The sequence below is a fragment of the Lissotriton vulgaris genome, chromosome 11 (assembly GCF_964263255.1).
Source record: "Lissotriton vulgaris chromosome 11, aLisVul1.2, whole genome shotgun sequence".
Taxonomy (NCBI): domain Eukaryota; kingdom Metazoa; phylum Chordata; class Amphibia; order Caudata; family Salamandridae; genus Lissotriton; species Lissotriton vulgaris.
In genome coordinates, this window is record NC_141699.1 from 143,690,057 (window position 1) to 143,706,089 (window position 16,033).

Genomic DNA, 16,033 nt, shown 5'->3' on the forward strand with positions numbered 1-16,033 from the left:
GTGCTGAGTGATGCTGTGGCCTTCAGTTGTGCTGAGTGATGCTGTGGCCTTCAGTTGTGCTGAGTGATGCTGTAGCCTTCAGTTGTGCTGAGTGATGCTGTGTCCTTCAGTGGTGCTGAGTGATGCTGTGGCATTCAGTGGTGCTGAGTGATGCCGTGGCATTCAGTGGTGCTGAGTGATGCTGTGGCATTCAGTGGTGCTGAGTAATGCTGTGACATTCAGTGTTGATGAGTGATGCTGTCGCGTTGTGGTGCTGAGTGATGCTGTGGTGTTGTGGTGCTGAGTGATGCTGTGACGTTGAGTGATGCTGTGACGTTGAGTGATGCTGAGGCGTTGAGTGGTGCTGTGGCGTTGAGTGGTGCTGTGGGGTTGAGTGGTGATGTGGCGTTGAGTGGTGCTGTGGCGTTGAGTGGTGCTGTGGCGTTGAGTGGTGCTGTGGCGTTGAGGGATGCTGTGGCGCTGAGTGGTGCTGTGGCATTGAGTGGTGCTGTGGCATTGAGTGGTGCTGTGGCATTGAGTGGTGCTGTGACATTGAGGGGTGCTGTGGCATTCAGTGGTGCTGAGTGATTCTGTGGCGCTGAGTGATGCTGCGCGTTGAGTGATGCTGTGGCGTTGAGTGATGCTGTGGCGTTGAGTGATGCTGTGGCGTTGAGTGATGCTGTGGCGTTGAGTGACGCTGTGGCGTTGAGTGACGCTGTGACGTTGAGTGATGCTGTGACGTTGAGTGATGCTGTGACGTTGAGTGATGCTGTGACGTTGAGTGATGCTGTGGCGTTGAGTGGTGTTGTGGCGTTGAGGGGTGCTGAGTGATTCTGTGGCACTGAGTGGTGCTGTGGTGCTGTGGCGTTGAGTGGTGCTGTGGCGTTGAGTGGTGCTGTGGCGTTGAGTGGTGCTGTGGCGTTGAGTGGCGCTGTGGCGTTGAGTGGCGCTGTGGCGTTGAGTGGCGCTGTGGCGTTGAGTGGTGCTGTGGCGTTGAGATCGAGCCAACAGGGGAAAAGGAGTTCAGGAGGTTATTATGAGAAGTTAACCAACACCTCTTACACCCAGACCATCAAGTCATCTTTGATCTGTAAGGCGATAAGACATTGGTGTGTTTATTCCAGTATGGCTGCGTTTTTTTTAGTGTGTTTGTTAGCATGTGAGCCCTTCGGTGTTGTCCGTGGGTGCTCGCCAAACCTCGTTGAGCAAGTATCACACCGCAGAGTCGCATCACTGAGGGTTATTCCAACCTGGACCAACCAGGCAGACGTCAAGCCTCAGCCAGACTCTGTGCGCCACAACCCCAATATCAGAGCTGCATCAGTGAATCCATCCGCACAGGTAACTACTAGCTAGAAAGCTTCTGTTCTGTGTACTTTCACTGAGGTATATGGAAACAGCATCGCCTGTGATATCTCATCGCAGATACCAAACCCCTGTAAGGACCTACAAGGGCTTTTGTTGACTCGTGTGTATTCTAAGTTCTTTCCCTGACCCCCATTACAGAGGTCAACATTCCAGGAGGGCCCCCAGCCAGACGTTCTTTGTCCCTTCCTTCTCCCTGGTCTAGTGGTGATGAGGTGACCCCAATAATTTGATGATAGTTCCTAGCCTTCATCACCCAACAGTGTGAATTAATAATAATTCCAATTTGTAAAGCGGGAGCATATCAACCATTAAGGTTTTCAAGGCGCTGGGGGCCGCCGAGCAAATTAAGTGAGCAGTTGCCTAGAGTCACATCATGCTGAGCTGCCGCCGGCGCCTGGGACCGAACCACGTGTCAGCAATCTGACCGCGCGCCACACCTCTCCCTGGCTTAAAATACACATTGTCATCCAAATATGAGTGGTCAGGTTGTCCTCAGACCATTTTTTAAGCTGTGGCACAGGTACAACCGTTTCACACGAGATGTTGCGATCACAGCACCCTCTCAGCTGTGGGTGACTAGAATCTGACCCAGCTCTACGTCAAAGCTGTGACAACAGGACTACTTTCTCCCGAGCCTACTGGACAGAATCGGCCTCAGGCTCGTTCCCTCGAGACATGTGATCTTGTCCTTTCAATACCACTCTTGCCCAGCATTCTGGGCCGTGATCAAGCCATGGTGACGGCCTCTTTGGTACTTGGCCTGGCATTGGCTCCCATCGGTTGGGTCCTGCTCCTGGCAGCCACGGTGACCCCTCAGTGGCGAGAACTGCCCCTAGGCCAGACCATCCATGGGATAATGCGTTCTTTGACGGCCTGTGGGAGTGCTGCACGGAGACCAGCAGCGCTCTTAGCGGCAGGCGCAGGCAGTGCAAGTCCATTTCACAGGAGCTGGCTGTTTCCTGGTTCATGAACCTGCTGCGTTCGGTCTCTGTACTGTCGGTGCTTGGAAGTCTCGTCAGCTATATCCTTGCCAACCTGGGGGCCCGCTGGTGGAGCAACGCCCCTATCCCTGTCCTGACAGGTGCTGCGGGGCTTGGGTTGGTTGTGTGCGGAGCAGTGTACCTGGGGGCGGTGTCCTACATGGCCCACCTGGTGCTGTTGAGCCTGGTTAGTCCCCAGGTACCGGAACGAGACAAGTTCAGCATGGGGATCTGTATCTACCTCGGATGGGCCGGTGGGTCTGCTGAGGTTCTAGCAGGCATTGCTCTCTCGCTCAGCGTTAGACAAAGAACCACAAGAACCACCCCCAAGGCCCTTGAGACCGCAGCACCTAATACAACGAAACTAACCAGAAGTAACTTGTACACTCGGCTGGCTCACACGAGATCTCAGTAGGTTCTTCATTTGAGAATCTAAGTTTTACATGATTCTTGTTTTTCTAGTCTCATACACACAACTCGCTCCCCTCTACCAACGCATGCAAACCTTTGCCTTTGATAGTGCCCAGAGCAGAGCCCTGCTGGGCAAGAGAAAAAAGAAAGAGGAGAACCTCTGAAAGGGGGACAGAAAGGGGATCCACAGCCTTTGCCGTGCACCATGCCACAAATGTGTTCCACCTGCAGGCGTATACCGATTTTGTGGAGGGACGCCTGGCTGCCAGAATGACATCACAGACTTCAGGAGGCAAGTCAAATGGCCTCAACTGCCGCCGCTCAATCTCCACGCATGGAGGTGGAGACTGGACAGGTTCGGCTGGAGGACCGTCCCCTGCTGCTGCGACAGAAGGTCCTCCTGAAGAGGCAGACGAATCGGGGGATCGACTGACATGCTGAGTAGCTCGGGATACAAGTATCTTCGTGCCCAGTCCAGAGCCACAAGGATGACTTGGGCCCGGTCGCGCCTGATCTTCTTCAGCACTCTGGGCAGAAGTGGTATATGCGGAAAGGCGTACAACAGACTGCAGCTCCACTCACGACGAAAAGCGTCTCAGAGCGAGCGCCGCCTTGGAAATCCCAACACGCAGAACTGATGACATTGCGCATTCTCTTCAGTGGCGAATAGATCTAACCAAGACTCTCCCCACTGCTGAAAGAGACCTTACGCCATGTCAGAGTTCAGACGCCATTCGTGATCCATCATGCACCAGCGGCTGAGTTCGTCCGCCCTGGCATTCAGGGAACCTGTCAGTTGAACGGTTGTTCCAGCCACTGCCAGCGGACAGAGGGAAGGAAGGCTTTCAGTACAAGCCAGATCGCCCGCAGCTCCGGAAGGTTGATATGGAGCCGGGACTGCCCCGGAGACCAGAGGCCTCTTATCTACCTCTCTCACATGTGGCCTCCCATCCCAGGAGGGACGCATCCGTCACCACTACGTGCTCCAGTTGGGGTAGGGAGAGAGATCTGCCGCTGACCCAATCGTGGTCCATGAGCCACCACTGCAACTGTCTCGCAGTGCCCTCCGAGATCAAAACGTGGTCAGACAGGTTGCCCTGATGCTGGGTCCACTGAAACTTCAGGTCCCACTGCAGAGCCCGCATCCGCCACCGGGCGTGATGCACCAGAATGATGCAGGAGGCTATCAGCCCCAGAAGCCGCAGCGTCAACCTGACCGAGACTCGGGATAAAGGCTGAAAGATCGGAATCAGAGCCTGAATATCCCGAACCCGATGTTCGGGAGGATAAACCCGAAACTACGCCGAATCCAGAACTGCTCCGATGAAGAGGAGCTTCTGAGAGGGACACAGGTGTGACTTCGGCATATTGATGGAGAACCCCAGCAGGTGCAGGAGGTCGGCCGTAGTCTGGAGTTGGCTGACTACTGTCTGGGTCGAGCCCGCCTTCAACAACCAGTCGTCGAGATAGGGGAAGACTGACACCCCTAATCTGTGCAGTTGAACTGCGACCACCACCATCACGTTTGTGAACACCGAGGGGCGCTGGTAAGGTCGAAGTTTGTGTCTGTCACACACATATAACTGTGACAGGCATCAAATGGCTTGAAACCAGCCAGTTTCTTATGGAACATCCTGTCACACCAGGATAGAAAATCCCTCAAAAGATGTTGACAACCATTTGAGAAAAAAGCCAGTCAAAAAAATAACAGAGGGTAGCTCAGACCGGATCAGTGCTACCTGGGGCAGAAAGGAAAGAAAGGACCTCAGCGAGCATATGGCGTCTATACAAGTACCACGCATGTCACTTCCAGCGTGATGCCGCCAAAAAGGCAGATACGGAGCAGAACAACGCCACCTACCGATGTGCAAGGTTACTGCTAAAACGTTCCGGATCCAGTTTGACACCTAGAGATTACACATTGGTAAGGAATCGGAGGCTAGAAGTCTATCAGATAAACCTAGTACGTGTCAAAGGAGAAAAGATCACTCCAGCAATATCTTTCATTCTAGACACCTTGCAGTAAAGACTTAGAAAGCCACAGAGTGGCCCAGTGTTATTAGAATTAAATAAATTATGAAATATGGAAAACATAGGCTACAAGTAAAATCACCACCATGAGTGCTTATGAGCAGTTGATTCACTCCTTTTCTTTTTCCTTACCTTTGCACTCAAACGAATGTCCATATTGTTGGAAATCGCATGTTGAAGACAACTTCCAAAGGATCTTACAGCAAGTCTCAAGACTAGCTCGCATTGGCTGCTTTCCTGCAGGTTTTGCAGCAGCGTGCTAATGGGATTCATGGTGGGCAGAAGCAGATTCCGACCTACAAAACAACAAAGGCTAATCAAACATAAACTTATATGTTCATAACAATAGGACTGGCTGAGGATCTTATCAGTAATTTGCTTGAGACCTTTTTTAGGTGTCTTAAAGGTCAGTCAATAGTTACTGGGCTGTATCTTGTGTAGGCACTGTGGTTCATCAACTGGTGTCAATTATTGAATATGGTGAAATAGGGAAAACGAATGACTCATACATAAGCAATTCTCATTCATATACGTAAATCAAAGTAAATTAATTGCTAGCCTGGAGGACACATCACATCTTGTTTATTACTGTTAGATAAAGGAAGAGGACGACAAATTTAAAACTGTGCAGTTATTATGTAGCAAAATGTTTTTCAAAATACAACATCAACAATGAAATGTCAGTTAATTCAAGTATACAACAAAATGCCAAAGGGCCAGATGATCCTAATAGAGTAAATACCCTCACAATCTAATGTAGCAATACTGGTTCCTTGGTCCTGCAACTACTTTTATTATACATAAACTAGGTATATTTTTTTTAGCATAAGAGTCAATGTTTCAGGGCTCGTTTTTACTGTGACTCGCATTCACAGTAACTAAGATTTGATAGTTGGACATAATGCCATAAAAAGCGTCATGTATCTAACAACATCTATAATAAAATCAGGAAACATTAATACAGAAGCATAGAATTAAATCCAATTGTATATGTCCTATTGTTAACAATCAGTGTTCCCCCCCCCCCCCATTTTCCTCAGCATACTGCCCATTTTACCCATGCTATACCTGAATATAAATCTATACCCCTATTCTTCTGGGGTGTCCCAGGGCTGCCAGTACACCTGCACTCCAACCAAGTTTTTCACTTTAGGCACTAACCTCTCCAAACATTGCGAGCCAAGTAGGCTAGACGTAGGATAAGGAGAAGATAATGGGTAAAAAGAGAATGATACATTATGACAAAGTAATTGGGATAATATTTCACTAAAAATACACTTTAAAAAAATAGGACTTTTTTACTGGAATATAATAAGAGCAGTTAAGATTAGGGGATACACTGAAAACAAAAAATGCAGGCAGATGATGGGCGCACTATTTACAGACTAGATGTACATTTTTAAATAACATTGAATCTTATGGTCAATGTTATCTTTCCAAGCGAGGCTTTGATGCTTTCATTATTATTTGACTAATTAGGTTTGCTACAATGACTATCAAGAAATGTAGTCAATAAAAACATTTGGGAGAAGGTCTGAAAACACGTTCCGGAAGGGCAATAACATTTCCAAATCATGCTTTTCGTGAGGGCTACATACTTCATACAGATTGATTTACAGCACCAACATGAACGGGAGAAAACCATGCAAGAAAAAAGAGACATGTTTGTTTGTGATAATCATTTTCTTAAACTGAGGCTCTCAATTAGGCTGTAAGTGAAGAGCCTGAAGGATATACCAGATTCATCTTCAGATGGGCATAAGGGACCACATGGATTCTTGAAGCTAGGAGGCCTAGAAGACACTGACCACAGTGTGGCACTTGAGGTCGCTTTGTAAAGTTAGAAATTGTCTTCTTCTGTACTTCGCTCTTTGGCAGATTATATACTTCAAGAAAAGAAATGAATAGCATGGCCCTTATGGTAGAGAGTAGCAGAAACCTCTTGCTCTTTCAAAAGAATCTAAAGATTCTGGAGTGCTTTTTACAGAGAATAAGCTCTTACAGCGGATCATCGAAGTACTGGTGAATTTCACAAACACTCTTGGAGGCAAGTTTAGGCCGACATGGAAGCATTTGTACTGATAACTTTGACCACCTAAAGGCACCCCTGAAATAATGATGATGCTTTTACCCCATGGATATGTGAAATGATGCAGGTCTTCAGATGCTATGCGGTCCCTTCTGAAACAACGCCTCAAGACCTATCATGTGAAATATATTAGCTAGGAGGAATTGGTTTATGTTGTAGAATCTAGTATTTACCGAGTATATAAGGGGATTATGAAGTACTGATGTAAAACTAGCAGTTCTTTCTTCTGATCTAACTATGGTATTTCAGAAAAAGTTGAAGACTTCATTTTTTGATCTGGCTTAACTCACTCCCTATAGTTCTAGCACCAGGACACTCCCCCCGAGCATCTGTTGCACTTTCTTTTTATTTATTTTATTTATTAATTAATTAAGCTTAATAAGCGCGACAGCTACCCAAAAAGGGTTTCCCGGCACTAGAATATATATCGGTTGTTGTTGCTGAACTGTAACCAGTCCAGTAACTATTAGAAACACAAGCTTCTAATTATCTCCTTGGCCCTCTGCAAAGGATTTTCCTCATCCATCGTCCTTTCTTTGTTTTTGTCAAATCTGTTTTTATTGTTATTTTTAGAGTTACTCTTTGCATTACAAACATTGCTCATAAGGCTTAATGGCAGATATATGACTATCGTAAGTGCATTAGCACAATATCATACAAAGATGCAAGTATGCAAGCTGTGTACTGAATAATACATAAGGTGTTCGTCTAAGATGATCTGAACCGTAACTCGCCCGTCCATATGCAGGCACTTAGGCTGTCCAAAGAGCCGGAGTGTTAGCCGCCCAGTAGTCCGTGCAGTTCAGGGCTGACCATTCATCTTGGGCTTTCAAACAGATGGTGTTCATATGAAACGTTAAAAAAAAGAACCAATAACTATGGCAGCGGAAACCCTCACAAAGACTCCAGCTCCCCTTTGTCCCCCCCCCCCCACCCCCCATCCCCACCCTCTTCCCCGCTCATTGCTGCACGTGCCTCGTATCTATGACTACACTGGCTTGGCTGGCTTTGCGCCTCAGTGGAGCAGGGGTTAAACATCGCAAGCTATCCCTTGCAGAAGAAGGGCTAGTGGCATGTACACATCCTCACATGAGTTTTCCATCTCCTCCCTGCCTGTCTGTTATAATGTACTAAGCATCTTCTCCCAATGTGAGAACAAAAGGATTGGGGAAAGGGGTTTTAAGCACAATTGCATCTATCCTGAGTACTGCCTTGTTCGTTCTTTTTTATGGTGCTGTCGTAAATATTTAATTTACCGTCTTAATTTCTATGCAGGTAAGTACTTAATCAATAATAACTCAATCGGAAAGAAAAAAACAGAGTCCGTGGTGTTAGAGTTCTTAGGGGTTTTATTCCTTAAAAAGGAATCGTTCCGGAACTGGATATCATGTTCCTGCAACCACAAGGGGTTCAGGAAGGGATAGAGCCATATTTTATTGACAATACATAGCTTATATACTTAAAGCACATCATAGAAACCAATATAGTAGGCGTAACAGCTGAGAGAAGACAAGATAACAGCATCCACGTGTTAGGAGTACGTAATCAGAAGGCGTGAACTAGAGGTGTGTGCTAGAGACGTCACAGGTAGGTGTCATAAGTGGGTGGCACAAAACAGAAATGTTGCAATGTCAGCAGAAATCGGAGGCTTGGATGCGCGCGCAGCTGCATGACGTGTGATTGACGTGAAACTGGAGGGTGCAGGGGACTTGACATTTACACTAGCAGAAAGAGACAGAAGTCTGGCATGTCAGATCAACTCGTACTTCTATCATTTCTGATATCTGATGTTTGGGAACCATATTATCTGAACGGAAAAGGTCTCTGGGGCAGAAGCTATTCTATACTGACTGTGAGTGCGTGTATAAGCGCCTAAGTGTCTGCATGAGAAGCGTGGGGGCATGGGCCTTCCATGGGAGCATGGTAACAGAGGCTATGAATTACTTGCACGGAGACAGTGAGGCCGGCCCTTCTGCTCTGCAGCTGGGAGGATGTTTACTTAAACTAGTAGGCAGGAATGTATTTTCGAGGAGCGGAACAGATAATTCGAAGGTTGTAGTCAGTCTTGGCAGGCAGCAGGCTGAGCTAAGCGCGGTGGGCCGCGCTGGAAGTAAGTCAGAGTTCACGGGTACAGAGACAGCCTGGGCTGAGGCTTTCAGAGTCAGAAGCCAGAAAAAGGCTCGATGGCAGAAATTCAGGGCCTACTTTGCCAGAGCCGGAAAACGTGTAAAGTACACTACAAAAAGACGTTGGCATAGCATACTTAGGAACGGACTATTCAACCCATTCAGGGTGGGTCTGAAAGAGGACATGTTAACGTTGGACGCAAATGTATTTGCGTCTTCATAGCTGGCACAGGAGGGAAGTTACATGCACTTTAAGCTGGTACATGGAGACGGTGGGGTACACGATAGGGAACACAACTTGACCATAAAATTTATATTTCCTCATTCCCTCCTTGTTCCCTACGGACCCTTCATGATATATCGATCCTCATGAATCGATCAGTTTGTTCTTGTAACATCATTTGCTCTTCTTTCTTTCTTTGACGTTGTGAGAGAAAACTGGAATGTTCAATGCATGATGTGGCACACAGTCCACAAATCGCTGGCCCACACTGTAGGCACAGGCAACAACTGAATACTATGACTAGGCCAACACCTAGGAAGGATAGGATCTTCCATCCCCAAGCAGTTAACGTTGTCCAGAACCAACCGGACCAAGTCCAGGTGCCTGGATTCTGATGTATCAGATTGGCAATTTTATGAAGACGGGTAATAGCTTTGTATACGGATGGCGCGTTTTCTGGAATGAAAACACAGCAACTTGACCCGATGACCTTACAGGCTCCACCTCTATCTGCCAAGATGACGTCAATAACAAGACGATTCTGAAGGACAACAACCCGCATGGCGGACTGCTCTTCGGTTAAGTTACCTAGGGCGGAGGCAGTTTCATTCACTACTGCTTCAAGTGTTCTAGTTAATCTGCGTATTAGTTTACTATTCTGAACGGGGCCTAAGAAGAAAAAGAATCCTTTATTAAAATCGGTGTATTGTTCCCATGCCGTTTCTGTGTAGTCGACAAGCGAGAGATCTCTTCGGAGTCTATTCTTTACTAGATTTGTATTTCTGTGATAATCAGGAGGGGCTAGAAAAACAGGTGGCAGAAGGAATGCAATATAACAGGTACCATCCCAATCTGGGGGTAAACGTATGTATGCGGTATGACCACAAACAAAATAAGAATGACGGGTAGCTTTAAAGGACGATTTACCTTGATCACTGAATTCGACCACAGTAGTACATTTACTATGACCTAAGTGTACTGAACCTCTCTTACTGACACATAATTCACCAGTGACTGGTAATACTGACATAGCGGGCAGAACTGGTGCAGCTTCGGATTCAACAGTAAGAATCATAAGGTTAATTGTGTAATTACCTAATCCATATACTTCATTTTCTAGATCAGTTCCTATTCTAGTGGGGAGTCCCTTCTTATCAGGGTAACAGACATCGAGCAGAACTAAGTTCAAGTTTCCCCAAACCCAGCTCCCTTTGAAAACAGCAATATCAGGATCTAAGGAATTAATTATTTTAAACCATGCACCACAGGAGCCATTGTGAGTGAACATGTACGAAAAGAGGGGCAGAGCTCCCTTGTATTTCTGGTAGGGAGGGAGTCGGCCACATATCCAGCAATTTGTAGCATTATTAGTCTGATGGGAATGATGTAACATACTAATGAATGTGTTGTTGCGCAGCGCGAGTCTGTAAGAAAGTTCATGTGGAGGTAACTCGCTAAAAGAATGTTCAGCAGAAACATTGTAAGCAGATTGTTCACGCTTGAAAATAGGGTAATAGATAGGAAGCAGTATACTTGCAACAATAATCAGAAGACTTAGAAAAAACATAATTAATAATGTCACTATACAGTGACTACGCAGTGATTTGCAATATGTACGTTTCTTGAGTTGTCTCTCTCTCTCTCTATCTCGATCTAGGGGATACATGTCAGAAACTATTTAACCGATTCACCTAGGGGAGGACTTAAACAATTAAACTGTCTGACTTGCTAGATCGGAGTTTTAATTTATACTCCTCTTGGGGAGTTTTCTCTCGTTTGGAAACTTTAAAGTCACTAGGCTCAATACAGTCTTTGGAAGGGGTGGACGAGTCTGGGTCTGGTTTCAGTTCGTTGCATTGTTTAATATGGCTCGTGTGGATCCACCCCTTTCTGCCCTCCACTTTTACTGCGGTCCTCGTAGTAAGAAGGACGGTCTTCGGCGTTTTCCAGCGGGGCTCCAGCGGACTTTTCCTGTCGAAGTTCCTAATCAAGACCAGGTCCCCGGGACGGACATCATGCGGCTTTACATCAGTGTTGTCAGGGAAGGCTGCGGCAACCTGTGAACGACATGATTGGAGTGCAGACATCAAGGAGGCAAGGTAATCTGTCAACATGTTACAATCAACATCAGTAATTTTCTTAGGAATGGGCGTCCCCCACATATTCGGTGGTCTACCAAAGACCACTTCGTACGGGGATAGTCCTGATCTCGAGTGGGCAACCATTCTCATGTAGAACAGTGCAACTGGCAGGGCGACTATCCAGTCGACCCCTTTCTCTTGACATACTTTAGCAAGGCGGGTCTTTAGTGTCTGGGTATGCCTCTCTACAAGGCCTGCGGCTTCGGGATGTCGGACACAATGGAATTTCCACTGATATCCTAGCAGCAAGGAAACTTGTTTCATTAATTCGGATGAGAATGGCTGTCCGTTATCTGAGTACACGACACGAGGCAAGCCGTACCGTGGGAAGAATTCTCGAACCAGCTGCTTGGCAGTGGTCGGAGCAGTGTAATCTGGGACTGGATATGCTTCGGTCCAACGGGAAAGTAAACAAACAATTACGAGGACATATTTGAATCCTCGACAACGGTCCATCTGGATATAATCCATCTGGAGGACTTCAAAAGGGTGATCGGGAGGATGAAATCCACCTTGCTCTACAGGGACGCTTTTACCTGGATTGAACTGACAACAGATCATGCAAGTACGCACTTTCTGTTTTGCTGCTGCTCGTAAGTGTTTATTGCTCCAAAGATTTTGTAAACTGTCTAACATTGCTTTTTCTCCTAGATGTGCTGGACTATGTGCTGTATTGATTATGACTTGAACCATAGAGTCAGGGAGAAACCATGTAGATTTTCCCTTCGTCATCCAACCTTGATCTGTCTGGATCCCTCCTAGTTCAGTCCACTTCTTTATTTCATCTGGGGTAGCATGTGTCTGAATATCGATTACATCTAGTGTGGGATCCCTGACTGTCATACAATTTGTCGGTACTATTGTCTTTGTCACGTCAGTTGTCTGAGTGTGAGTCAATGCTGTATGTTTTGCTGTCTGGTCTGCCAGGTCGTTACCCTGGGAAACAGAATCTGTAACTTTAGTATGTGCTTTACACTTCATGACGGATATGCCTGAAGGCAGATGTATTGCTTCTAACAGTGCTTGAATGAGGGGACCATGTTGGATCTTGGCACCGTGAGAGGTCAAGAAACCTCATTCTTGCCATAACATTCCGAAGTTGTGTACAACTCCGAACGCATAACGGGAATCAGTGTATATGTTGACATTTCTGTTCTTGGCTAGTATACAGGCTCGGGTCAGAGCAATAAGCTCTGCCGCTTGAGCGGACAGTGTGTCAATACGATGGGTTTCTTTAACTTCGGTTTCAGTGGTCACTGCATACGCGGCCACTAATTCTCCTGTACTTGTTCTCATACATGAACCATCCACGTAAAGTGTCAGGTCTGGGTTTGTCAATGGAACATCGGTTAAGTCTCGTCAGGGCTTTGTTACTGTATTAATGATCTCTATACAATCATGCGGAGCTGGATCTGTCATAATTGTAGGTAACAATGTTGCGGGGTTCAGAATGCTGCAGCGTCTGATTTCTATGTGTGGCTGGAATAGCGTTAATTCGTAACCTGTCAGTCGTGCTATAGTCAAGTGCTGAGTCTGGGTTCTGTTTAAAAGAACCTCTACAGAATGTGGAACTTGTACTGTTAACTGATGGCCTAAAACAATTGAATCGCTCTGTCTGATTGCTAATGCTGTCGCTGCTACTGACTTTAAGCACGCAGGGAGTGCCTGGGCTACTGAATCCAATGTACTTGAAAAATAAGCGCAAGGCTTATGTGAACCTGCTTGGTCTTGAGTGAGGACAGACAATGCTGTGCCATCACGTTCTGTAACAAAAAGTGTAAACGGTTTACTGTAACATGGTGTCGCTAAAACTGGTGCCTGGCATAATGCTTTCTTTAATTCCTCAAAGGCTTGTGTGTGTTCCTGAGTCCAAGGGAGGACAGTCGAAGTCGCTGCCTCTTGTGTTGTTAACTGAATGAGTGGTTTAGCTAGAAATGCATATTGAGGAATCCATTGTCTGCAGTACGAGGTGAGGCCTATGAAGGCCCGCACTTCCTTTTGTGTCTGGGGTTGTGGCATATTTACAATTAACTGAATGCGATCGGGAGTGAGCTGTCTCCCCACTTTGGACAGCAAGTGACCCAAGTACACAACTTGCTGAACACAGAATTGTAGCTTCGAAGGAGACACCTTGTGTCCCTTGTCGGCCAGAAAATGTAATACTGTCAGTGATGCTTGTTCACATTCGGGCTCACTTCGTGCGGTGATCAGCAGATCATCGACGTATTGCAGTAAAGCGGTGTTAACTGGCATTTGAATACAATCTAGTTGTCTTTTCAGTGCTTGACTATAGATGCTGGGGCTTTCTGTGAATCCTTGAGGTGCGCGGGAAAATTTGAAACTTCGTCCATTTAAACTGAATCCGAAGAGGTATTGGCTCTCTGGATCAATGGGTACACTAAAGAAAGCGTTCTTGAGATCAATTACAGTAAAGAACGTTGCTTCAGAATCAATAGCAGTCAATAGGGAAGAGATATCGGGGACCACAGGGTACTGTGGTACAATGCATTTATTCAGTTCTCGCAGATCAATCACCAGCCGATATACTGGCGGTGCATTGGGATCAGTACGTTTAAGAATCGGAATGATGGGTGAATTACAGATATTGGAGTCGGTCTCTACGACCACTCCTTGGGCAATGAGCTCTTCAATGATTTCCAGTAAAGCCACTACAGCATCAGGTGGTAACTTGTATTGTCTGATTCGGGGTAAAACAACCCCTGTCTTGAGTGTAACACGGTACGGTGTGATATGCATACAACCTACATCAGTTGGGCCTTTTGCCCACAAGTGATCTGGTACATTTTTCAATCTGACATCAAACTCTCGTAATACATAATGACCCTTGAAATCCCGCAGAAAGAGTCTAACTCCCTCCGGGGAACAGCATATTATGGCTCCTAGAGCCTTCAATGTCTTTATTCCTAACAGATTTTCTGGACATGATTTCGTAAGTAATAAGTCTGTAACACGTGATAACGGACCCACAGCCAGGGGGACGGGTTCTGATACCTCATTTACAATGGGCTGTCCTGAAAAACCAAGGGAAACATTCTGTGAGCCTGAGAGGGGTGCCCCTGGGACTTCGTCATGGCTTATTGTGGTGCGGCTTGCCCCTGTGTCAATTAAAAACTTTCTGTCTTTTCCCAATACTTGACTGTGTACATAAGGACCTTCTTGATCTACAGGAATTTCAATAAGAGGCAAGCCCAACTCCCTCTCTAGGCTGTTTCATGCGTATCGTTGGTAATCGGGGTAAGCAGATTGGGCATACTGGTACATCTGTTGGGAAACTTGTTGAGTCGCGGCAATGGGCTGTGGCTGTGATACCGCTACTGTCTGTGCTGTATGAGATGAAGCATGCATAGGCTGCGTATTCTGCATGGGCTGTACGTTCTGTGAGGTCTGTTGCTGGGCCTGATCTTGTCTTGGTGGATGCGGTCTCTCTTTAGTTTTACCTGTTGCTATGTTATGTTTCAGAACGGGACATTCATGTACGTAGTGACCTGGCTGCTTGCAATAGTTGCATGTCCCTTTAACTGGAGCTGCGGTGTGACCTGTCTGGGTCGTACCCTTTCTTTGGCCGTCGGCTGGAACTGACTGGGCTACTAACATTTTCATTTTCGTGTCTTTCATACGTTTCTGTTCATGATCTTGTTCTTCTCTAATTCTGTTCTGATGATATTGTAACATTTGTAGCATCTGTGATGGCGTATTTGCTTGCCATGTACTCTCAACCTTGTATACACGGTTTTTAATTGCTAACAGGGAATTCTCTACTAACTTTGATACAAAAAGATGTGGGTACGACTCGCTACTTGGTTTAAGACCACTATTAATAATAAAACATTTCTCGAATCTTGAATAGAAGTCACTAGTATCTTCATCTGGCTTCTGTTTACATGCTGAGATTGCGTCCCAGTCTTCCTTTCTAGTTGTCAATAATCTTGGCAGAACCTGTACTATCAAACCTGGTAATGCTTTAGTTTTCTCCCCAAGGCCTACCCCTGGGACACGTTTGTTCTCTTCGTCTTCTATTTCTGCCCATACAATCTTTTTCTCTCCCACCTCCCATTCCTTTTCCTTCAGTTTCTCGTAGATGCCCGTAGGCAGCAGTACTTTTAACATTTTCATGATATCTTCATATGTGTAATCCCCCATCAGTAACATGTCTTTAAGTTCTCTGTGAAAACCTGCAGGGTCTTTATCATGACAGGGTACTAGTTTCTTCATTTCTAACAGTTCTAACTTAGTCAGAGGCGTGTGTACATACACACGTTTCAAGGTATGATCGTCACCCATGACTGGATGTACTTCTCGTAAGGGGTTCTGACTTTCAATGCCATGCAGACGTTCCATATGATACATTTTCCTTTCTGGTGGCGGAGCGGGAACATATTCGGAGCTTACGAAAGTGTTATATCTATGTCGTTGTTCTAGAATTATTTGTATTAACTTGGTACTTAGACCTCTCCATCTATCCATGAGTAGTGCTTCTAATGTTTCGTGTAAGGGACCTGGATCAGAATGTTGGTTTCTGTATAACGTGAGGAGGTGCTGAATCATGTATACACCTGCTAATTTCTGCTCGTCTGGGGAAAGGTTCAGGAATGTCTGCGCTACGGTGTCATCATTGTATATGTCTGGATTGTCAGCCCATAATATTGCTGACCGGGCTAGTTCTT

At 46.1% G+C, this 16,033-nt stretch overlaps 1 protein-coding gene across 1 annotated transcript in view; it reads right to left on the minus strand.

The window, feature by feature from the left end:
• KNTC1 (kinetochore associated 1) overlaps positions 1 to 16,033 on the minus strand; it is a 926,084-nt gene that overhangs the window by 413,333 nt on the left and 496,718 nt on the right. The window contains exon 39 of the mRNA XM_086942947.1: positions 4,902 to 5,065. Coding sequence (XP_086799073.1) covers positions 4,902 to 5,065 — 164 coding nt within the window. The remainder of the gene's footprint in view (positions 1 to 4,901; positions 5,066 to 16,033) is intronic.